Here is a 24,050-nt window from a genome sequence, read left to right as displayed (position 1 = left end):
GGCAGCTGGGCAGAGAGCCGTCACCTTTCAGCTCCCCACCTCCCGAGGAGGGGACGAGGGGGAGGGCACGACACGAAAGCAGAGTAGGAAGGTGGGCGAGTGGGAGAGACAGAAATGGATGCTGAGGGGGTGGGCGAGATGGAAGGTAGGTTAGGTGGAGAACGCGGGGAGAGGCGGGTGTGCAGAGCTGCGGGATTCTAGAGCAGAGTCGGGGAACGGCGCGGGCGAGCGGGGGCGCGCAGGGGGTCGGGTCCTCACCGTTGAACGCCCCGGCGTCCGCGGCCTCCTCCTCCTCCTCCTCCTCCCCGTTCTCGGAGTCGGTGTGCATGGGCTCCTCCGCGAAGTTGACCCCCTTGCTGGGGGTACCGCCCCCGGCGGCGGCGCCCGCGTCCCCCCAGGTCCTGCCCTCATGGCCGAAGCGCGCGGCGCCTTTGCGCTCGTTCTCCTGCTGCAGGCGCGTGAAGTGCTGCAGCGCGAACTCCAGCAGGTCCGCGGGCTGGTGCCTCAGCACCTCCACCGTGAAGCCTTGCAGCAGCTCCGTCAGTCCCGCGGGGATCTCGATGCTCATCCTGCCTGCCGGGCGGCGGGCGCCTGGGCACCGCCCTCGCCGCCTCCCCGGACCAGCCTGCGGCCCCGCGGCCGCCGAGAGAGCGCGGACGGCACTAGCGGCGCTACCCGCTGCGAGCGCGGCGCTCTGGGCCCCGGCGGCCCGGCTGGCCCGGCCCGCGGCTCCCGGCGCGCGGTTGCTCCGTCCGGCGGCGGCGGCTGAGCGAGCGCGGCCCCGGGAGGGCTGGCAGCATCTCCGGCTCCTCCCGCTCCCGCCGCCGCTGCTCCTCTCCCCCCGCCCGGGCCGCCCCGCCCCCGCCGCGCCCGCGCCCGCGCCCGCGCCCGCGCCCGCGCCGCGCCGCGCCGCGCGGGAGGGGGCGTCGGAGCGCGCCCACGTGACCCCCGGAAACCATGGCAACCTCCGCCGGCGGGCGCCGCGCACCGCCGCTGGGAAGGTTGCGGTGCGGAAGACTCCGGCTGGCGGCGGCGGGGTGATGGGGCGACGCTGCTGGGCGCGCGCTGGGCGCGGAGTCCTGTCAGCACGGCCGCAGGTGGCCCCCGGGTTGCACCTCCCCGTCCACCTGTCCTCGCTCCGGTGCGGACGGGCCTCTCGGCCGAATTCCACAAGTCCTTCAGCACCAGGAACCGCGCAGAGCTGCTGCCACGCGAATTGCCCCGAAACTTCAGCCTCCACCTCGGTAGCGGCATTTTATTTTCCTCCGGGAATCTACTTTCATTAATAAGTGTTGGCAGTGTCTTTTGCTTTATAGTCATATGTGCTACTGGTTGTCTTTTGGACGAAGAAATAATACCCCATCCTTGTGACACCTTTCTTTCTCTTTTGCTGCATTTTATCCAGCCTTCCTCCATACATCCTGTTTATGTTTTGTTTTACTGACAGTAGTAAATTGTCCACTCGATGCATTTTACTGCTATTTATGAAGACAAATGCACCATTTATTGTGAGGCCCTTGTGAAAGTTAGTCGATGCCCTTCAAACAGGGTAGTGAAACATTATGAGTAAAATGTCATGGTCAGGGCAGATAGTCCTAAAGAAAAAAAAAAAAGCTTTGCTTGATGAGGCTCCTATTATTTATTTTAAACCTTTCCCTTAACTTTGAGTGATTTTAATTATATCTCCAAAATAGGCTACTTGATATAAAGAGAAATAGAACTAGAAGGGTGTACATTTAAAGTAGAAGTCCTTGACTCTGAAATGAGGCTTAATTCTGCAAATGTTTATAATTTTGAATAATAAAAATGCTTTTTGCCAATTAAATGGTTTTTTAAAAAGCATACTTCATTTTCTACAATGGCCATAATACTGTAAATAAATATTTCAAGGGCAAGTTCAGTTATTCTGATTTATCTTTCCACTCACAAAAAAAGAGTAAATACATGACTCAGAAAATTCGAAGTCTAGAAATCAAGATATAGCAAACTAGTTCCTTTTATAAAAATTCACCTTGATATGAACCCTTTGTTTATAAACCAACTTGTAAGCATTCATGAGTGAATGTATTTCTCTTTCTGTTCCTTTTCTACCTCATAATAGCATGTTGCTTTTAAACATAGTAAAGTACTTCTAATTGTGTTGAGCATTTTAAGTGGTAAGCTTTTATAAAATACCATGATCCTCATAGAGAACAATATTAGTCAAACTCTTAACCGTGTAAGCATTATATAAGCCATATATGCACTATATTCCTAGATCCAGTAATTAAGATGAATTTGCATCATCTGCCTTCATTTATGATGTTTTTATTAAGATTAGCATTGCTTGCAAGTGGCAGAAAATGCAAAATACAGTAGCTTAAGCAATATAGAAGCTTATTTCTCTATAATGTAAATGTAAGCAGTTCAGGGCTGGTATGGTGGTTCCATGAACTTCAGGTACCCAGGCTCCTTCTAGCTCATTGCTCTGTAATCCTCAGTTTCTGGTTTAAAATTAATGCTGTATCTCCAGTCATCTCATTCATATTTGAAAGAAAAGGCATTTTACTCCCTCCCCCACCTACACACACACACACACACACACACACACACACACACACACACACACACAGATACACGCATACCCCTCTACGAACGCTTCCAGTAAGTTGAATACACCAATTCCTCTTATACCCTCTTGGCCAGAGCTTAGTCAAGATGGCTACACCCATGGCATGATGGAATGCATTTTCCAAAGGTGACTCCAAAAATATCTCCAGTCCCTGTGCTCTTCTACAGTGTGACCTTGCCACTGCCCCATCAAGAGTTGAAGTCTTAATTCGGCTCTTCTTGAATCTGGATGGGGTTTTTACTGCTTTCAAAGAAGTCATCCCAGCATAACAGAAGTAGCCAGAAGTAGACAGACGCCCTGCCCAAATTCCTGAGCCACAGAATCTGGGAGTAGAATAAAAAGGTTGTTATTATAAAAAGGCTTAAACCTCTAAGTTTTGGGAGAATTTGTAGCACAGTAATAGGACTGAAACACGTAGCTATATGGAAAGCTTGGGAATGTGAGCTTTATTTTGAGCAGTCATGTGCCAAGCAAACATTCGGAAGCTGAGAACCAGTTCTGGGGACAATAACCAGCGGCTGCCACTGTGGATAACACTCTTTCCCCCAGGAATGACAGAAGGAAAGAGCACTCCTTATCCATTTACAAGAACCCTATTTCAAAGTAGCATCCTACATTTTGTGTTTCAAAGTAGTTTTTGTTATGTTGGTTTTGGTTTGGTTTTTGTAGATTTACTATATGAGGCTTGGTAGATGCCTCTGTCATCAACCACAATGCCAGGGTCATGTGGCTGTCATTTCTTTAGGGGTATAGAAATGATCCAGGCATGAAATGCATAATTGGATTAGATGACCTATATGGTCTCTCCCATTCTGGGATGTTCTACAATAGTATAATATTAAAAGAAGACATGTTGGATTAAAACGTCTTTGCAAACAGCTCTCTGATCATTTTTATTTGCATCAATTTTTAAACCAGAAACCATGACCTGAAAAATTAAAGCTGGATCCTGGTAGTCCTATTATGTTAATTTTGTTCTCAGAACAAACGTTCACTTCTAAACTCCTATTCTGGCTTTTATTCCCTACCACATAACCGTTCGGGTAATATTCTGTGATTTCCTTTGCTTTCATTTTCAGAATATTTCCTTCTGAACCTTGGAGTGCAGTGATGGTGGCTTATGGGAACTATTTATCTTTGAATTCTTTAAAAGAACATCACTGAAATTGATTCTTTGGTGGTTGATTTACAAAGCAATTTTCACTAGTTTCTAAGAGCAGCAAAAGCAATTGCCAAAGAACTCTGAGAGTTCAGCATCGAAATGAAATGAGAATGCTACCAAATTTGTTTTCACACATGGAAAATTAAATAGATACCGGACAGAGACATCAATTTTTTTATATGGAGCTGCCAACACAAGACAACAGCCTAGATAAGCCATAGTTTGGGCAAGCTTTGCAATGGATAATCATAGCTATGACCAATCAGACAGCATTTCTTACCCACAGTTAATATGTCTCTGATCATGCCTCATTGGTGCAAGAAATATATACCCACTCAAGACAAAAAGACCAACTGGGGTACACAGGGGCTGTGCTTAAACAGAGCTCGCAGTAGCCATCACTCTCAGTTTTGTATACCTTTAGCAGTTCAGCACTGGCTACAGTTTTGGTGTTTCCAATTCCTATTCTGAAGAGAGGGAATCCAGTTGGTTTGGTCTTGACCATCCAGTGGATTGGCTGGCCTTGAGTGAGAGGTTCTCTCCTGATTCAGTCAGTATGGCCAGTGGGGTGCAGGATAAGAAAGGGGTCGGGGAGTATAAATACATGGTGAGACCTGACTCTTCAGAAACAAAAAGTCCCAAACATAGGCACTGACAGTAGGATAGGCAACCGTCACAATTTACCTACTACCAGATGGCCACCTCATAGCCTGGAAATCTTATAAGACTAAATAAAAGGATTGATCTCTACATGCAGCTTTGTACTCCCAGATTGTCAGATTCAGTAGGTCTGAAGTGGGGCCTGAGAGTTTGTATTTCTGTCAAAGTCCCAGGTGATGCATATGCTGCAGGTCTGGGGACCACACTTGGAGATCCACAATGCTAGATTCCCCAGCAGAGAGTTTATGCTCATACTGAGAAGACAATTCCCTGGAGAAACTTTTTTGCTTAACATCAAAGCATAAGTTTTTCTTTGGTTAAATGAGGACTTAATGCAACTTTATTTTTGTGCTCTCCTTGAAGGAGTCTTATACAGTTAAAGAGATTCTCAAAAGCCACAGAGAATATGTCCTTAAATGTTACATGTCGTAAATAGAATATGGATTTCCTATTAAGGGCTAGGTCAGGCTCACAAGTTTATCTCTGCTTCCTGAAGCCCCACTGAAACCATGGCCAAAGGAATGGGGAAGATAAAAACAAAATTATAAACTCATAAGGACAAAAGAACAAGAGAAATATAATAAAAATTAAAAATAATACTAAACAATTTTAAATTATGTAGACTTAAAAAGTAAGGGGATTTTGACCTATACTATCACATAGATGAAACTTGAGGACCATGTGCTAAGTGAATTAAACCAGTCAAAAAAGACAAAACCTGTATAAATCCACTTAGATGCTAAGTCCCTAGTATAGTCAGATCCATAGAAACAGAAAGTGGAATGGTGGCTGCTGGGAGCTGAGGGGAGGGGGAAGTGGGAAGCTGTTTAATGGGTGAAGAGTTTCAGTTTTGCAAGATGAAAAACGTCTGAGGTTGGTTGCACAAGAATGTGAGTAGACGTCACACTACTGAACTATAGACTAAAAATGGTTAAGATGGGAAACTTGGTTACATGCATTTTAGAAATTAAAATTTTTTTAATTGTTTAATTTTTAAGAAATGAATGGGAAAAGAAACAAGAGCAGATGAGAGTTGTCTACTAAAATTTTGGAACTAACTTAGCAAACTGTATAATACTGGAACACAAGCTTGGGCGAGGGCTCAGGGAGAGGAAGCCAGTGAGAAGCGAGACAACATTCATATCACAGAGCACAGAAGCTGGAGACACTGGGTGCCTTTGAAAGGGAATAAGGAGTGAGGACTCATGAAATGTTTGTAGAAGGAGCTGACAACACTGTCCACCCTCTGGCCCTCCCCTGCCCTATGTAGACCATCAAGTGTGCTCCTTCATTCCAGCAGGAGGCAGAGGGCGTGACTTGAGGTCTGCACAGCTGACTGTGGGGATAAGATGCTGTACCAAGAAGGGGAATGATTCTAATTTGGTGATTCTGATTTTGATCAGTGGCCTCTTTCCCCCACTGGACTCCCAAAATTCTGAGAACTAAATGTACCTAACAGGCAGGAAGTCGGAGGATTCCTCTTTAGGCGACTGGCCAGCTCAGGAAGCAAGACCTACAGATGCTGACATTTGTGGGCCCAACTCTCTGTCTTTTCACCCCATTTTGAGGTTCACCAGTCAATACCCACCACCACCCCCCACACCTCATAAACGTGAATTCAGGTAGGGATCATCAGGTTTCCAAAAAAAAAACTTTTAAGTATGAAAGACTATAACCAAAATAAATGAACTAAAAAATAAACTCAGAGAAGTAAAGACTGTGGTAAACAGAAGAAAAATCCTAAAACCATTGTAATATCCTCAGATATACAGTAAAAACAATAATAATTGTTAACATTTATTTGTCAGATACTATTCAGAACACTTTGTATCTGTCAACTCATTCAATGTTCAGGAGAACCCTATGATGTATGTATATTATTACATTGCAGATGAATAAGCCAAGACACAGAGAGACTAAGTAATTTGTTCAAGATCACACAACTTACAGATGGTATTGGGATAGGACCCCAGGCAGTCGGGCTCCATAGCCAATATTCTATATTTGAAAGGAATAAGAACTCCTAGAAATTAAAACCGTGAGAGCAAAAATGCAATCAAGATAATACGTTCAAAATTAAAGTGAGGGGATTTATCAGAAAATAAAAGAAAAATCTAGAAGATGAAAGAGAAAAATAAGAAAATTAGAGAATTGACTCAGGAAGTTCAACATCCAATAATAGTTCAAGAAAGAAATCAATGATAAATGGAGAAAATCATTAAATCATACAGGAATTTTTCCCAGAATTGAAGGATGTGAATTTCTAGACCGGAGGGGCCCATGAGCAGGCCCATAGGACAATAAATAAAAACACTCTCACCAGGCCTATAGTACTGAAATTTAGGTATTTCAGAACAGTTATACATAAACAGAAGAGTATAAAAGCTCAGAATATCATCCAGCTTCTTAACAGCAACACTGAAGGCTAGAACACAATGGAACAATACCTTCCAAGTGCTGAAGGAGTTATTTCCAACCCAGAATTCTGTATCCAGCAAATTAAAGATAGAATAAGGATATTTTCAGACATGTCAAGTTTTATGTAATACAGACTCCCATTACCCTTGATCAAGAATTCAAATAAGTTTTATGAAAACAAGGCAATAGCCTGATGAATAGGGATATAGAGGATCCAGTAAGGGGAAGGGAACCAACATAAGCCCCCAACTCCACATCAGCCAGCCTGCTTGCACCTATACTCACATACTCTACCTTCTGCCTATTGACTCAGACGTCCACACTCTGTTTACCTGTGCTCCATCCTGTTCCCTGTGACCAACGCCAGGAAATTGCTTCTACAATTGCCACCACTCTCCTGAGTCATCAATGTTTCCCTTTCAACTGAGCCTCTTAGTGGCAAACAGACTCTAGGAGACCCCTGACTCTCCCCACCCCTGTTAGTCAAACCCTGTAGAATCCCCTCCCTTGAGTGTGAGTGGTCCTTGTTCCTTGTTCCTTCTAGCCAATAAAATATGGCAAGAGTGAAGGGATTTTGCATATGAATTAAGGTCCCAAAGCAGTTGATTTTGAGTTAGTCAAGAAGTTTATCCAGGGCTTGATGTAATCAGCCAAAGACCCTGTAGAGAGAGAGAGAGAGTGGGGCCTCCCTGAGGGCAGAGAGTTTCCTTGCTGGCTTGAGGAAGTTCAGGAAGTAAACAGCCATGCTGAGGAAGCCCATGGGAGATGTTTTCTTCAGTTTACCATTGTTTCCTGCTGCTTCTCTTACCTCCCTGACCACATCTACTCATTCTTCTTTACTGGATATGCCTCATCCCTCCTGTTTCTAAATGTTGAAACCTCCCAATATTTCCCTTCCCCACCCTGACTCCGCAGGTGACCTCATCAAGCCCATTGGCTTTAAATACCATTTATATGTGCATGATTCTCAAATGTATGCTTCTAGCCTAACCTGTCTCTGAACTCAATACTTCTATGTCCAACTGCCTTGAGGGGTTTAAAAGATACCTGGGGTGTCTGAGTGGCTCAGCTGGGTAAGCATCCAACTCTGGGTTTGGATTCCAGCTCAGGTCATGAATTCATGGGTTTGTGAGCTTGAGCCCTGTGTTGGGCTCTGCGCTGACAGTGTGGAGGCTGCTTGGGATTCTCTCTCTCTCTTTCTGCCTCTCCCCTGCACTCGCTCTCTCTCTCTCTCTCTCTTTCTCTCTCTCTCAAAATAAATAAACTTGAAAAAATAAAAATAAAGGAAATGTACCCCAGCTCAGCATATCCAATGCTGACATCCTTATTACTAGTTCTGCTCTGTCAACAGCACCGAGAACAATGCCTAGAACATAGTGGGCAGTCAGTATTTATGGAGTCAAAAGAAGAAAGGAGGGGGAAAAGAAAGAAGTTGTGGCGGGAGAGCAATGCATGCGGAGGAAAGACTAAGGGAATTCTTAGGATTGTCGTGAACAAGGACCTGGGGGAGCAGCTATCCAGCAGGTCTGGAGATGAGCTGGGTCCAAATGAAGCAGGAAATCAAAGACATACAGAAGGAAGTCCCCAAGGTAAGAGAAAGGCACTGATCAATTATCTCATGTGTTTGATTATATTGAGGAAAACACCACCTCTGGCAGAGAGTTTGGGAAATGAATACACGATAGTTTCAGAGAAAACCAGACAAAGAAAAGAGCACAAATCACTCCAGGGATAACAGAAGGTTGAACAAGAAAGGAAATAAAATCAAAGAACACCAAGTGGCTCAGCCATGAGCAGGATTTATGTAGTCATAACAATGAAAACAATGAGAACTGATACAACCATAAAGTGTGGCCTGAACAAATTAGGCAGAAAAAGAGCAAGGGAACAATGTGTGTCTGTGTCTGCATCTGTGTTGTGGGAGCATGGACTAAATCCTGACATTCCATAACAGGAAGTCAACAGAAATGTTGAAATCAGAGAATCCAGAAATAGTAACGTATATATAAAACTTAGAAATATGTTACTAAATAGCGAAAGAAATCGCTTAAATAATCGAAAGTCATTGCTTCCAGTTAATGGAAATGATATATACACATATTTGTTAAAGACTCTGAATTTCTACAACAGGTATTAAGTTATCAGAGTCCCCGTGTTTCATGCAACTCTTCCTTTATTTCTGGCTTCAGAAATAAACCCATGGCTAAGATTTTCTAGTTCTTTTTTAATGGCTGTCTAGTGGGGAGTCCCAAGCCTGCATCTTCAAGTTCTATGAATTTTAGAAATCAGTTGCGCTTATGACAGTTGGCCACTTTTTACAGGAAGGACCCTCACGGTATTCGTTTGCTAAATATCCTATTTGTTGTCCCACTTAGTGGGATGTTTATGAAACTTTCTTTTCTAATAATCTTGTTCTCCTTCAGTTATTTTCCACTTCTCCTTGTTTCTGTCCAATGTAGTTACTCCATTGTCACTTGTGAAATTCAAGAACCAAGGTTCCCAGGTGTAGAATTCTCTTGCTAATCTTCATCCCAATGGAATAGAATGTCCCATTTTTGCCTTCAATCCTTTTAGAGCTAATAGAGCTAATGGATGCTTTCTTTGAAGAACAGTTTACCCTTTACCCTGCGTCAGGGTCATTGTATCATGTTTGTTGAACTGTATGGCTGAGTAAATTTTGTTTGGACTTCTTGCAAACAGAAACAAATTGCACATGTATCAAAGCAGAAGGGGGTATTGGGGTGTTTAAACTACATTTTATTTACCATTTTAAAGGTAGAGCGTCTACATTTCCAACTCTCTTTTACAGCACAGGTTCTAGAATTTGTAAAAATCACATGTAAGTCAGGCCCAGGTAGCAAACATAGAGATAGGCATCATTCTTAGTAGACTCGGGGTCATGTAGATCTTGTTGTGCACAAATGTTTTTGTTCATGACCAGCCCTTGGTGTTGTCCCCCTGCAGATGACTCCAAAATGATTTATATTTTCAGTTCAGTCATCTCTCTTCACCGCCAAACCCATAGCTCCATTTGCCTGCTGCTCAAAGATTCTGCCTGGTGATGTTGCCAACACCTCAAATTCAATCACCAAACTTCTCAGAAACAGAAATTAAGCTCTTTCCCCTCAGTGTTGTTCTTCCCACTCTGTTCTCGGGTTTTGCAAATGGCATCATAACACCTTCTAGTCACTGACTTAGACGCAAAGCCACTGCTGACCTCTGCCTCTCACATTCCCAAGTGGATTCTTGTCAAATCCTGTTGATTCTATTTCCATGGTGACTTGCTGACATTTGTCCTCTCCCTGCCATTCCTAATGTCACTGTCTGTCTTAGTCTGCTCAGGCCACCATAACAAAATAGCATGGACTGCGTGGCTTGAACAATAGAAGTCTAGCTCCTCATAGTTCTGAAGGCTGGAGGTCAGATCAGGATACCAGCATGTTCCAGTTCTGCCGAGGGCTCTCTTCCTGGCTTGTAGATGGCTCCCTTCTCACCAAGTCTCATGTGGCTGGCCTTTCCTCAACCTGTACACTTGGAAAGACTGATGCCTCTCCTTTTTCTTTCTTTCTTTCTTTCTTTCTTTCTTTCTTTCTTTCTTTCTTTCTTTCTTTCTTTCTTTCTTTCTTTCTTTCTTTCTTATTTATTTATTCAGAGAGAGAGAGAACCAATGAGGGAGGGGCAGAGAGAGGGAAAGAGGATCTGAAGTGAGCTCTGTGCTGATAGCAGAGAGCCCAATATGGGGCTCAAATTCATGAACTGTGAGATCAGGACCTGAAGTCGGATGCTTAACCAACTGAGCCACCCAGGTGCCCCTCTCCTTTTTCTTATAAGACCACCAGTCCTATTGGATTAGGACCCCACCCTTATGACCTCATCTAACCTTAGTATCCTACCCAAAACTCTATCTCCAAGTGCAGTCACACCAGGTATTTGGGCTTCAACATACAAATTTTGGGGTGAGACATTTCAGTCCATAACACTGTATGAGGCTGGGTTTTCATCACTTCTTGCTGGACTTTTCTCTTCTAATTAACCCCCTTGTCTCCAATCTTTCCCACTTGTAGTTAACACATTATTTTGAGAAATCTTTTCTAGGTACATTGCTGTTTATGTCACTTTCTTTTTAAAAATTTTTAAAAATGTTTATTCAGTTTTTTTAAGGGAGAGAAAGAGAGAAAGTGAGCAGGGGAGGGGCAGAGAGAGAGGGAGGCACAGAATTCAAAGCAGGCTCCAGGGTCCAAGCTGTCAGCGCAGAGCCTGAAGCAGGGCTCGAACCTGAGCACTGTGAGATTATGACCTGAGTGCAAGTCAGATGCTTAACTGTATGTCAGTTTCTGCTAAAAATGAACAAACAAATGAAAACCCCGAATAAAACAAAACAAAAAAACTTCCAATAGCTTTTGTTTCCTAAAGAATAAAGACAAACCTCATTATCATGAAATTGAAGGATGTTGATAATCTAATTCCAGCCGAATTTCCCAGCTCTAATTCAAAGTCCCCATCTTACCATTAATACCACAACCAAGCTGAAACCCTTTGCCTTTCTGTTTATTTGTTTGTTTATTTACTTATTTATTTTTAAGAGACAGAGTATGGGTGGGTCAGGGGCAGAGGGGGTGGTTAGAGGATCTGAAGCAGGTTCTGTGCTGACAGAGAGCCTGATGTGGGGCTCGAACTCACAAATGTGATACCATGACCTGAGCCAAAGTTGGACACTTAACCGACTGAGCCACCCAGGTGCCCCACACTTTGCCTTTCTCTTAACATGTATTTCAATTCCCTGCCCCCAAACCTTCGCTTACTATGTTTGCCCCACTTGGAAACATTTTCCCCATTCAAAAATCCTACCTCTTGGTCAAATGCTGCCACCTTCTAATGAACACTTCTTTGATCCCTTGGCCAGAAGTAATCACTCCCTATTTTGTGCGTCATTTTGTACTTATAACTTTTTTATTTTATTTGTGGAATTTTGTGGTTCCCCCTCTGGAAAATAACCTGCTGGAAAAAATGGGTAAGGGCCTGGCTTGCATAGAGTACAGCAGAATGCTGGCAGAAACTAACACCTGCAGACATTCAGTGAATATTTTTTAATATGAACCATGAATCTATTATTGGGAATTCTAATATTTCGTAGTCAAATTGACATGAGATAGTATTTAGATGAGTGATTTTCAAGCTATGCTAAATGGAGCCATATTCTATTCCATACCTCAGGCTTTGACAAAATATTTTTATTTGAAGAAAGGGTTTTGTTGCCAAATACTTTAAACCATTGATCTTATTCAACTCCTTCATTTTGTAAATGAGAAAAATGAGGCCAGATGGAGATTTAAAAAAAATGACATTCCCAAGGTTTCCCAACTATTTAGTAGCAGAAACAGAGTCAGCAAGATATATATAAACTGTATCAGTTGGAAAGATGTATTTGTAGAGCAGCTTAGCGACCTAGTCTTTTAAGACATTACCCTGCTGATGGGAAAAGCAAGATAACATCTGAAATGAATCACAGTAACTCAGTGAGGGCACTTAAGGTTAAATCTTGTAAAATCATTTCTTCCAGGCACTGTTTGGTACTTCAAGACTATGAAAGATTTTGTCTTCTCAGGAAATGTGTTGTTCACCATGGAGCTAGTAGAATAAACCAGTTGTCTTAAAAAGTTGGACACAAGCTACAAATCACATAAACTCTACAAAATGTAAGTATTAAGCAAAGATTTGGGCATATGGTATTCCCCATGATTTCTCAGGGACTTTGTATAAGTAGATCATGCCATCATTAGAATATCAAATGCACTGCTTCTCTAGGCTTGCATGTATGATAATGTAAATGTTGTAATGTCATTTCTAGCTATTCCTTAGTTCTTGATTTTTTTTTCATTGACATTTCTTTTAAACCAGGCCCTAAATTCACAAGCTTTCCAAAAAATGGGAAAGGATTAAAAGGAACATGGAAAGCTACCAAAAGTATTGTTTTTACTGCAATGTGACTTTACAGCTTAATAGCAGCACAGACTGACAAGGCTTATCTATGTATTTAAATAGAACCTGCCACTTAAAGAACTAAGGGCTCTGTGAAGCATGCCTTTTTTGGCATGTGATAATCCAGAGAGGATGGAAAACTATTGGCAAGAGAGTTCATCATCAATAAGAATAATAATATGTTCCGGATGCTACTTCCTGAGCCAATTATGTGTTTAGATTTGATTTCCTATTTTTGGAGCACAGCCCAATGAATCAAAAATATTAATGCTGAGAGTTGCACTAAGCAAAATGAATAAGAATAAGCCTTAAAGATATTTGAAATGCAACCATCTTCCAGGATTAAAAAATATGGAAAGTTACCTGTTTGCCGTAGATTAAGGAACATATTTCCTTTAGTTACTGGGGGTGGCTATCTGAGAGTAAATTCTCCCATGGAGTCGACATTATTTATAGTACCTATTCTGGGCAAAGGCACCGTGCTTAGAGTCACAGTTACACAAAGGGACAATTAGGATAGAAGTAAAATGTTCCCGTCTTTATATTCTGGTTGGGGAGACCGACGTTAAACAAATAAATAGAAAACAAATTACGCAATTATGAAGAAATATAGGATGGTCAGAGAAAGTATAAACTAGGAGACCTGATTAAATTGAAGGTGAATGGAAATGCATCCTCTTTGTTTACTGCCGGTTACTTATATTGGGTATAGACACCCCATCTTTTGCTACTAAACAGAGCTAGAGAATGTTAGCTGCTGGGCTGCCAGAGCAAGAGCAGCTGATACCATTATGCAGATCCCTGGCTCAGAGCCAAAGCTCCAGAGACAGCAGTTGGCAAAATGTAGCCATTTTCCATAGGACTACCTCCTTTAAAACACAGTCTCTCCACAGTGTGCAGTGCGGGGTCCTCCCCAGCCAGCTTTACTATCTAACTGCCAGAGCCTCTGATTCTCATGGAAAGTGGGACAGACAGGTTAGCGCTAGTCATAATAAAAACACTTGACAATCTATTTTTTCTTTTTTTTTTTCAACTTTGAAGCTGCCAATGATTTAGTCATAAAACTTCATAAATATTTTTAACTGAAAACAATTTTTCCAGCTGATATAAAAAGAGAGAAAACTTGAAACATTCACAATCATAATAACATTTATCGAAAGACAATCTTTTCTCCTTTCATGATTTACATTTTATATTTATATGTTAATGAATTTCTATTCATTTGTATGGTTCAGATTTATTGTTAATATAACAGAAACCTGAATTTAAATATCCTCAACTCTTCATGCATTTTTGTTGTTGTTGTGCATTTTTATTTCTACTCATTTAGAGAGGACTTTTTTCCCAAGGCCTGGATGCACTATTTCTTTTTTTAATGTTTATTTATTTTTGAAGGAGAGAAAGAGAGAGAGAGAGAGAGAGAGAGAGGGAGACAAAGCGTGAGCAGGGAGGGGCAGAGAGAGAGAGGGAGACACAGAATCCAAAGCAGGCTCCAGGCTCTGAGCTGTCAGCACAGAGCCAGATGCAGGGCTCGAACCCACGAACCGTGAGATCATGACCTAAGCCAAAGTCGGATGCTCAACTGACTGAGCCACCCAGTCGCCCCTTGGACTCACTATTTTATGTCAAATCATTCCTTGAAAATCGAACTTATTTATGTGTCTTGTGTTCAGTATCCTTGGTCATAACCTCCTGATTGCTCTACCTGCTTTCTACTTCCTACTTTGTATTTAAGCAATATTTCTCCGAACAAAAGAATTCTGTTAACCTTCTGTTCTCCACTTATGACTTTCAGAAAACTTTGTTCTTCGGCTCTTCATAAAAAATTATTTCTGATTATCCATCTGTCTACAGTCATAGACCCCAAGCACCTAGGATTTCATCATTATTTTCATCAGCCATCAAATTTCTATAGAGAGCTACCCCATATTCCTTTGATTCAAGGCCAGTCTCCCTTGATTGGTTAGTCTCTTTCACTCATACTGTCTTGTCTTGTCTTTTTTTTTTTTTTTTTTTTTTTTTTTTAAAGTAGTCTCCACGCCCAGCATGGGACTTGAACTCACAACGCTGAGATCAAGAGTTGCATGCTCTACTGACCAAGCCAGCCAGGTGCCCCATCTTTTCCTCATACTTTCTAAGTTTGAGTTCACGGACATCCCTTTTTGCCCCCACCCCCATTTTCTCCATTCTGTCTAGAAGCAATTTCTCTTTCTTCCAGTAACTGGTTAGTTACCCAATCCTTTTCAGTTGCAGAAAAGTTGAACATATCCCTTTAAAATATGCATTTATCATTTCATGTCCTACCCCTAATGAATGTTCCTTCTCTTTTTTGGAAGTTGTAGGAGGAAGATTACAGTGTTCACATGCAGCATGAACTACAATAAAACCAGACAAAAGGAGCCCCAAATGCTTAATCCTGTGTTCAAATCCCAAACTATCTCTAACTAGGTTTGAGTCACTTTGCCTTTGTGGATCCCAGCTTTTTCTATAAAATGATGGAATTGATACTAGATAATGTCTAAGGTTCTCTTTAAGTCTAGAGTTCTGTGATTCTATAGATTTCTCCATAGAAACACTTCACATGCTATACGATGTACATACTTGTTAAAGTTTTAAACTCTATACGAAAGCAACTCTGTCTAATATTCTTTTTATTTAATGTCTCTTCCAGTTATTGTCTTTCATCCTTTCTCCTTTTAAACACATAACTCTTAAAATTCTAATGAAGATACTTCTTCCTTTGTCATTCTTTTTGTAGTTTTTCTTCTTTTCTGTCTCCATTGCTCTGTAGTTGTTTACACTGAATCTAGACCTGCATGTTTGTTACAAAATGAAAACAGAATCCATCTGGTCTTGTCATCATTATAATAATATGTGGACTTAAATCTGCTGCACAGTTTTTAAAAATAATATTTTAAATAATAATACACGAGATTATTTGAAAAACAAGAACGCATAAAGAAAAAATTAGAATTGCCCCACACTCCCAATATTCAGAGATAACAGCTGTTATTTTTTTGAAGAAATTTGGCATCACATTTTATATTATTTTCTCTTGATCCTTCGATGCACAAAACAGATTGCCTCCACCATTTCTAATTCTGCCCTCTTTATTTATACAGCTTTACTTTTCCCTAAACAGTAGATTTCTAATCTTTAGTAACCCTCTACTTTCACTGATTATGCACAGAAATTTTTGCTTATTAATGTTTCATTGGCATTTTCCCATGCGGTGTATTTTCAGTTTCTATTGTTATGCATATTGCAGAGGGTTGCATGAATATTCTTGCCTTATTTCAAGCTTTATCCATAATGTATTGGAATTCTGATCACATTTTCCTAGCGTTTTTATATATTTCACACGGTTAGAAGGCAACCCATATGCTGGCTCTATTTTTAAGCGATTTATGCCTCATTGTATTGACGACTGTTTCCTGAGACAAAGGCAGCTCTTCAGGCCCTTTTTGGTCACCCTGTTACTGGTTTGAACATACTGGAAAGTCAAGTCTATCATCTTCTTATTTGTAGCATAATTTTAGACCAGAGTTATGATTCTGTCACTTGCTACCACTATAACCTTTGCAATGAAATTATGAAAAATTTTAATCTGAATCCAAAAGTGTTGAGGACCTCCAATTACTGCTATTCTTTTGCTAGCTTCCTTAAATGAGATAGTCAAAAGCACTGGTGTCATGGATTTTATTATTTCCCTTTTCTCCAGAATCAAACCAAATATATCTGCCAAAGGCTGATTTTGACAGTAGGGGAATTATTTGCAAATGTAATGGTAAGCCAATCTGTTCCAGTAACTCTCTTTTCCCTCCTGAACTTTATTATGCTTTCCAGCTCTCAGACGGTTGCCTGTGCCACGTAAAATCCAGTCTCCCATTAGGAAAATAAACCGTGCAATCCCAGAGCATTAGACAGAGTCCTGTTTCACCCCCTAAGACTTGCATAATCATAAGAGGCTCTCTTTTCAGAGCTGGACCGTGTGGATGGTCACCCCTAGGAGTCTCAGTGTCACTCACAAGATATTGCAGACTTCCTTCTCTGGGGAAAACAAACAGCATGAGGTAAACTCTGCTACTCGTTTCCTCTTTTCTTTTTACAGACACTTGTTTATTTGCTTACTTGCTTATTTACTTTCTCACTTTGCTAGCTAGCTATGCAGCTGTCTATCCAACCATGGACCCTTTTCTCCTTATCTGACTTATGTGGGTTAGAATGTCTCACCATGAAACTTGCCTGAGTCAGTGCCTCCTTCACGTTTCATCCACTTGCTTGCTTGTGTCTTTTTTTTTTATTAAAGATTTTTTAATGTTTATTTATTTGGGGGGGGGAGGGGCAGAGAGAAGGAGAGACACAGAATCCCAAGCAGGCTCCACACCGTCAGTGCAGATTCCAAGGAGGGGCTTGAGCTCACAAACCTCAAGATCATGACCTGAGCCGAAATCAGACTCGGTTGCTTAACCGACTGAGCCACCAGGTGCCCCAACATGTCTTTAATTTCAGTGATTTCTTCTCCTCCTCGATTGATTCCCACTCTATTGGCTGCCTCCTTGGTGTCACACACAGATTCCCCCCCACAACCCTGCCCGGCCCCAATCTGCCGGCCTCCTCCTTGCCATTCTGTATCAAGATCTGATGTCGTTCCTCAATCTTACATATGCTGGTTCAGGCATTTCACTCCCCTGCTCTTCCGATTCCAAGCATGAAGCACAGCTACTCTCTTACCATACATCCTTGTTTTTTGGAAGCAAATTATTCCCTTTTATACTACACCATTCAAAAAAATTCTACTTCTTTTTTTTCTTTTATCAAAGTAGAGATGGCACACAATGTTACATTCATTGATGGTGATGGACACCTCGGCCTTGTGCTATGCTCACTGCAGTGTTCAGTTTTACTTTTCATGATATCTGTGCGTCTTTAGTTTTGCTTTCCTCCTTTAATGTTTGTCTGTTGTTGAACCTGAGAAGATGAAAGCTGAATGGAAAAGGAATCAAGGATTACAAAAGAAATAATCCACATTTAGGATGAATGACATCCACCATGTATCAGAAGCAGCAGTTAGGGGCCTTTCAGCAGAAGGGTTAGAAAACCGCTCATTCTATATTAGATGTAACATAAAGCCACCGAAACAGAGGTTCACAGGGAAGCATTTACGCGTAGCAAGGAGAGCTTGTGTAGGGGGCACCTGGCTGGCTCTGTCGGAAGAGCATGAGATTCTTGATCTCACAGGTCAGGAGTACAAGGCCCAGGTTGGGTGTAGAGGTTACTTAAATAACTACCTAACTTGTGTCTTTTGTGAAGGCCCAAACCGTAGAATTGACAAGATAGACAACTGATCTTCAATGAGATTAAAGCTTGTTGAGATGGGTTATGACTGTAACTTTGGTTATTTTATGGGGCCTTACTAGTCTCTGATAGCCATTCCCTCCCCAAATATTAAAATTGAACTAGCAGAATTTCTGTTGGCCTCCAGGCTCCCAGATCTTCCTACAAAGACTGTCACAAGAATTTTAGATAGAAGGATCAACTCTCAGTGCTTGGAGGCAGTTTTAGAGGAAAAAGAAGATGATAGAAAACAATAATGAAGAAAAGGTCTTTCTATATACATACATATATGTTTATTTGATATTAGTTGGATACACTCTCTTGGTTTCAGAGATCAATGCCATAAAAAGTACTCATATTCTCCCACAAAATCTTGTTCCACCATCATTAATAGAATATTGGGCTTATGCAGACCATGATCTGACCTGAGTGGCACGTTATAAGATTTTAAACTATGAAATTTTTTTGTATTCATTTAGAAACCATGATATGCTATGCTTCAAATATGTTGATTTGGCAACTCCCCAAATCATCAGCCTTCTATGTTTTATGTAGTTGTTCTCTGAACAATTTTTGGCTGTGGTACATGAGAATATTTTACAAGCAGTGTTTTTTTCTGCCTATTCTTTCTCCCTTCTTTCTCTTTTTCTGCCTTCCTTCCTCTTCCTTTTTTATTAGTAAACTATTGCTGTATAACAAATTACCTTCAAGCTTAGCAGTTTAAAACAACGAACATTTATTATTTCATAGTTTCTCTAGGTTAGGAATTCAGGAGAAGCTTAGAGGGGTGGTTCTGCATCTGGATTGAAGTCAAGCTGTTATCTAGGGGCTATAATCATGTTAAGGCTGGGCCGGGGCTGGACAATCTGCTTCCAAGGTGGTGTACTTGAAGGGCTATTGACAGTTGGTCTTAGTTCCTCTCCATAGGATTGCTTGAGTTGCCACACAACATGGCAGCTGGCTTCCCCCAGAGCAAGTGTCCAAGGGAGAGAGCAAGGAGGAAGTCACATTTCCTTTTATGACCTAGTCTTGGAAATGATACACCATCTCTTCCATCATAGTTTGTTGGTTAGAAGCGAGTCAGTAAATCCAATGTGTACTCGAGAGGAATCTAGTTTTACCTCTTGAATGGAGAATTATCAAAGAGATTGTGGACATATTTTGAAATCATCACACCTACCTCCTTCTTTCTCTCTTCCTTGGAATTTTTGTTTGATTAAATAAAACTGTAGGACATCCATGTTGCTTTCTTCTTCAAGGAATCGAAATAATATCCCCAGGGGAAACCGAGTAGCGGAGGACTGGCAACCAGAAAGCCAAATTTACTCTCAATTCTGTAGGTAAGGGACTTTGATTATGAGTGAGCCACTGAACCTTACTTGCCTCAATTTTATGCATTGTTTAGAAGCTTGACACTCTTGGGGCGCCTGGGTGGCGCAGTCGGTTAAGCGTCCGACTTCAGCCAGGTCACGATCTCGCGGTCTGTGAGTTCGAGCCCCGCGTCAGGCTCTGGGCTGATGGCTCGGAGCCTGGAGCCTGTTTCCAATTCTGTGTGTCTCCCTCTCTCTCTGCCCCTTCCCCGTTCATGCTCTGTCTCTCTCTGTCCCAAAAATAAATAAAAACCGTTGAAAAAAAATAAATAATTGTCTAGAAGCTTGACACTCTTTAAGGTTCTTTTTAAGCTCATTTAAGTTCATTCTTTTAAGCTCATTTACTTCATTCATTTATTTTTCAGGAAAGTAATACCTAACATTTGTTCTTTCACAACCCCAAAGATTAAATTCGTAGTTCTTTGGGTCTCTATCACTACGTAATTAGTTGGCTACATATTTGTGCTCCAGCCTTTAACTCCCATTGGTAATATATGGGTTTCCAGTCAACCCCAATCTATATCAGGGTCCCAACAGGAAAGAGATGGCATGTCCAAAGGAGAAAATTAGGAAAGTTTAATAAAGAGATTGTTACAATGGTGTGGGCAGGATTTAGGGAGACCAACAAGGCACAGTGAATTATCTTGGGACTAGCAATGCTGGGGAACTGTTTCCACCCCAAGGCCCAAAAGGGGAAAAGGATGAGAGCTATTACCAAAACTCAGGAATGGAGAGGACCTTCCTAACAAGACCTGTGATCATTGGTCTAGAGAAGTAGCCTATTTGCAGTGACCCCATAAGGAGAGAGCTGAGGGATCAAATACCTGACCCTCATTTTCCTCCTCCCCTCTGATCTCTGATGTCCCATTCATTGGCCAAACCCAACTTAACTGGCTAAGAGTAGATCTAACAAATGGAAAATAGGCAGAACATCCCCAAAAGAAAGTTAAAATTACACTTTGAACATGAAAATAGGAATAATTAAAATATTGTTGGTAAAATCAGACCTACATAGGAAAATCCCAACAGATTTTAATGCCCAGATATTAATCTGGATAATCTGCATATCACCATGGGAATGGGGGCAAGACTTGATTGTTGATTATATGTAAGAAAGATTACAGTTAGTTAATTATATTATCCCATGTCTGGAGAATGAATGTGTCCCTAAAAGTAAGGGAGTCTATAAAAGGGATATTGAGAAAGATAGAATAGGGCAGATTCTCTAGCAGTGGCCAGAGGGATGGTGCCCTGACCCATGAACACCAATATCTACTGTGAGGCAGGTCTTGACTGAAGAGTGTAGGTGACCATATGGGGTTACCACTGCCTGGTGACACTGGGCATTAAGATCATCCAGCTTACCACCCCCCGCGCCCCCCCCCCCGCCCTTTGCTGTGATCCATTCTCTTCGAGTAATCTTGTGATGGTAATCTGTCTATTATGAAAGAGTATACACTTCAGAGAGTACAAATATTCAAATCATTTCTATTTATTTTTATTACTGTAAGTCAATAAATTGACCTTCTGGTGCTTATATTTTTTCCTATGTCATCACTTCAGTCAGCCTGGCTAGGGAGTGTCCATCCCCAAGAGATGGAATTAGGCATTGGAGCAGATCATGTTTCTGTACCTACAAAGCCCAGAGATTGGGGAAACACCCTGCATGAAAATGAAGGTACCCTGGGAGGGCCTGCCATGTGCACTTACCCATGTTGGCATTTATCTCAGTTTATTGTAATTTATAATTGCTTGTTTCATTGTTTGTTGCTGGGCTGTAAGCAAGGTTGATCTTGTTTTCTGATTTATTGCCAGAAAACAAGATTAATAGCTATTTATGGAAATGAATGAATGAATGAATGAATGAACTTGTCAAGAATGAACTTAAGTATATGGATCTTTCCCAAAGTCACCTAACTGAAAATTTTCTTTAAACTTCAGCACCTTAAATTGTGTAGCTTATCTGGACTCTCCCTCGATTCTTGGTTTCCTCATTGAGCATCCTTCTTTCATCTTTCATGATTCCTCATTTGGAGCAGAATCCTAATCCCTTTTACTCTCTGACTCTCTCTCTCTCTCTGTCTCTCTCTCTCTCCCTCTCTCTCTCTCTCTGTCTCTGTCTCTCTTCCTCTCTCTCTCTCTCTCTCTCTCTCTCTCTCTCTATATATATATATATATATATATTTCAACTTGTGCATTAACCTTTGCTATTCAGCTTCACCACAATGCTTTCACACCAACCTGCTTTCATCATAGTTTCTTTTTTCTTTCCTTTTTTAAAAGAAAAAAAATTTTTAAGAGTTGTTTTGTTTTTTGTTTTTTTTTAACATCCAAATTAGCATGTAGTGCAACAACGATTTTAGGAGTAGATTCCTTAATGCCCCCTATCCATTTAACCCATCCCCCCCCCACACCCCCTCCAGTAACCCTCAGTTTGTTCTCCATATTTAAGAGTCTCTTCTGTTTTGTCCCCCTCCCTGTTTTTATATTATTTTTGCTTCCCTTCCTTTATGTTCATCTGTTTTGTATCTTAAAGTCTTCATATGAGTGAAATCGTATGATATTTGTCTTTCACTGACTGACAAATTTCACTTAGCATAATACCCTCTAGTTCCATCCATGTAGTTGCAAATGGCAAGATTTCATTCTTTTTGATTGCCGAGTAATACTCCATTGTATATCTATACCATATCTTCTTTATCCATTCATCCATCAATGGACCAAAAAAAAAAATTTTTAGTGTTTATTTTTGAGAGAGAGACAGAGACAGAGTGCAAGTGAGGGAGGGGTAGAGGAAGAGGGAGACACTGAATCTGAAGCAGGCTCTAGGCACTGAGCTGTCAGCACAGAGGCTGACACGAGGCTCAAATTCATGAACCGTGAGATCATGACCTGAGCCAAAGTCTAAGGCTTAACCAACTGAGCCACCCAGGTGCCCCACTTTCCGTTTTTTGGTTTTTGCTTTTTTTTTTGGTAAGTGGGAGTTCAAAATTCCTGTTTTTTATTAGTTTTTCCTCTTTGCTCCCATTTGTCTTTCCATTTCTGTTCCTTCCCCCTTAATATCACTGCCTTAAGTTGTCTTTCCCATACTCCCACCCCTTGCCTTGTTCTGTTTACTCCTGCATCCGCATCAAGTGAGGCACAATTTTCCTCTTGTGTCTCACAGTCTATAAGTTCCTGGTTATGGCTGTTGCCAAGTGCTCCTTTGCCTAACTGCTCTTTTCTGGCTCTGATACATTATACCTTATATGCCAGTTGGTTTTTTTTTTTTTTGGTGGGAGGGGTGGGTTTTTTTTTTAGGTCCACGTGGCGGTTCCAATCTCATATGCCATTTTTAAAAAGTTCTAGGGAAGTGGGGGGATGGGCAAAATGGGTGAAAGGAAGCAGGAGGTACAGGCTTCCAATTATGAAATGAGTAAGTCACGAGGATGAAAGGTACAGCACAGGGAATATAGTCAGTGATACGGTGATAGGGTTGTATGGTGACAGATGGTAGGTAGGCTTGTGAGCATAGCATAAGAGCAAAGCATAGCATAACATAAGGTGTAGACTTGTTGAGGCATTCTGTTGTACACCTGAAACTCTGTAACACTGTATGTGTCTACTACATTTCAATAAAAAAGAGAAAAACGTTCTATACTGCAAATTTTCAAGGACACCTAAAAGTAGGGAGAATAATAGAATCCCTATTACCTAGCTTCAACAATTACTGACATTTGCCAGTTTTGTTTCTAGATGTGACTTTCTAGGATTATATATGACGGAGCTCTACCTCCAGCAGGCGCGCACGATACAGATATGTTTGGATGCCCTCTGGAGCCACAGAATGTCCAGTGGAGCTCACTGCTCACTGCCCTGCTTGCCCTCACATGCTCTGAACAAACCTAGGTAGTTCTCAGTGTGCTGTTGATACCATTTGTGGCCTTCTCTCTCCCCTCTCCTACACTGTGAGCTCTTTAAGGTTGGGAGTTTCATCCTCTTCCTTATCTCCCGGCACCTGGCACATAATGCCTGACACTTAGTGGCTCTTAACTTAAAGTCCTGGGGGCACCTGGGCGGCTCAGTAGCTTGAGTGTTGACTTGGCTCAGGTTACAATCTCACGATTCATGTGTTCAAACGGCTCATCAGGCTCTGTGCTGACAGCTCAGAGCCTGCTTCAGATTCTGTGTCTGCCCTTCTCTCTCTGCCCTTCCCTGCTCACACACTGTCTCTCTCAAAAATAAACATTAATTTTTTTTTAATTAAAAAAAGTTCTGGAAAGAATGAATGAAAAAATATATTGCAATGACTCACCTATTTCAAATAAAATATTCAGGTATCCTGGTCACTTCGGGACAGTGGTCTGCTCTCCCTTCTTCTGTTTCCAGCTTTTTTTCTCTGAGACAATGCAGTTTTTCATTCAGTTGATTCAGGCTACGTGTTTTGATGCCAGTTTCTACATTTCTACAATATGTGCATTGTATCTATCAGCCGTTCTCCTTCTAAATAATATGAATGCCAACATTTATGTAC

The 24,050-nt window shown here is 41.5% G+C and overlaps 1 protein-coding gene across 2 annotated transcripts in view; it reads right to left on the bottom strand.

The window, feature by feature from the left end:
- The window catches only part of PRKAR2B (protein kinase cAMP-dependent type II regulatory subunit beta), a 104,747-nt gene extending 103,974 nt beyond the window's left edge, over nucleotides 1-773 (bottom strand). The window contains exon 1 of one of the 2 annotated variants that reach the window (XM_058728775.1): nucleotides 259-773. In XM_058728775.1, the coding sequence (XP_058584758.1) occupies nucleotides 259-568 (310 nt within the window). In that variant the 5' untranslated portion in view covers nucleotides 569-773. The remainder of the gene's footprint in view (nucleotides 1-258) is intronic. The other variant, XM_058728774.1, reaches the window with a different exon arrangement.
- Between the last annotated feature and the right edge of the window lie 23,277 nt (nucleotides 774-24,050).

This window comes from Neofelis nebulosa, chromosome 4 (genome assembly GCF_028018385.1).
Source record: "Neofelis nebulosa isolate mNeoNeb1 chromosome 4, mNeoNeb1.pri, whole genome shotgun sequence".
In the NCBI taxonomy this organism is placed as follows: Eukaryota; Metazoa; Chordata; class Mammalia; order Carnivora; family Felidae; genus Neofelis; species Neofelis nebulosa.
The sequence above is the reverse complement of the archived record's forward strand: the minus strand, read 5'-3'. Positions and strand labels throughout refer to the sequence as shown.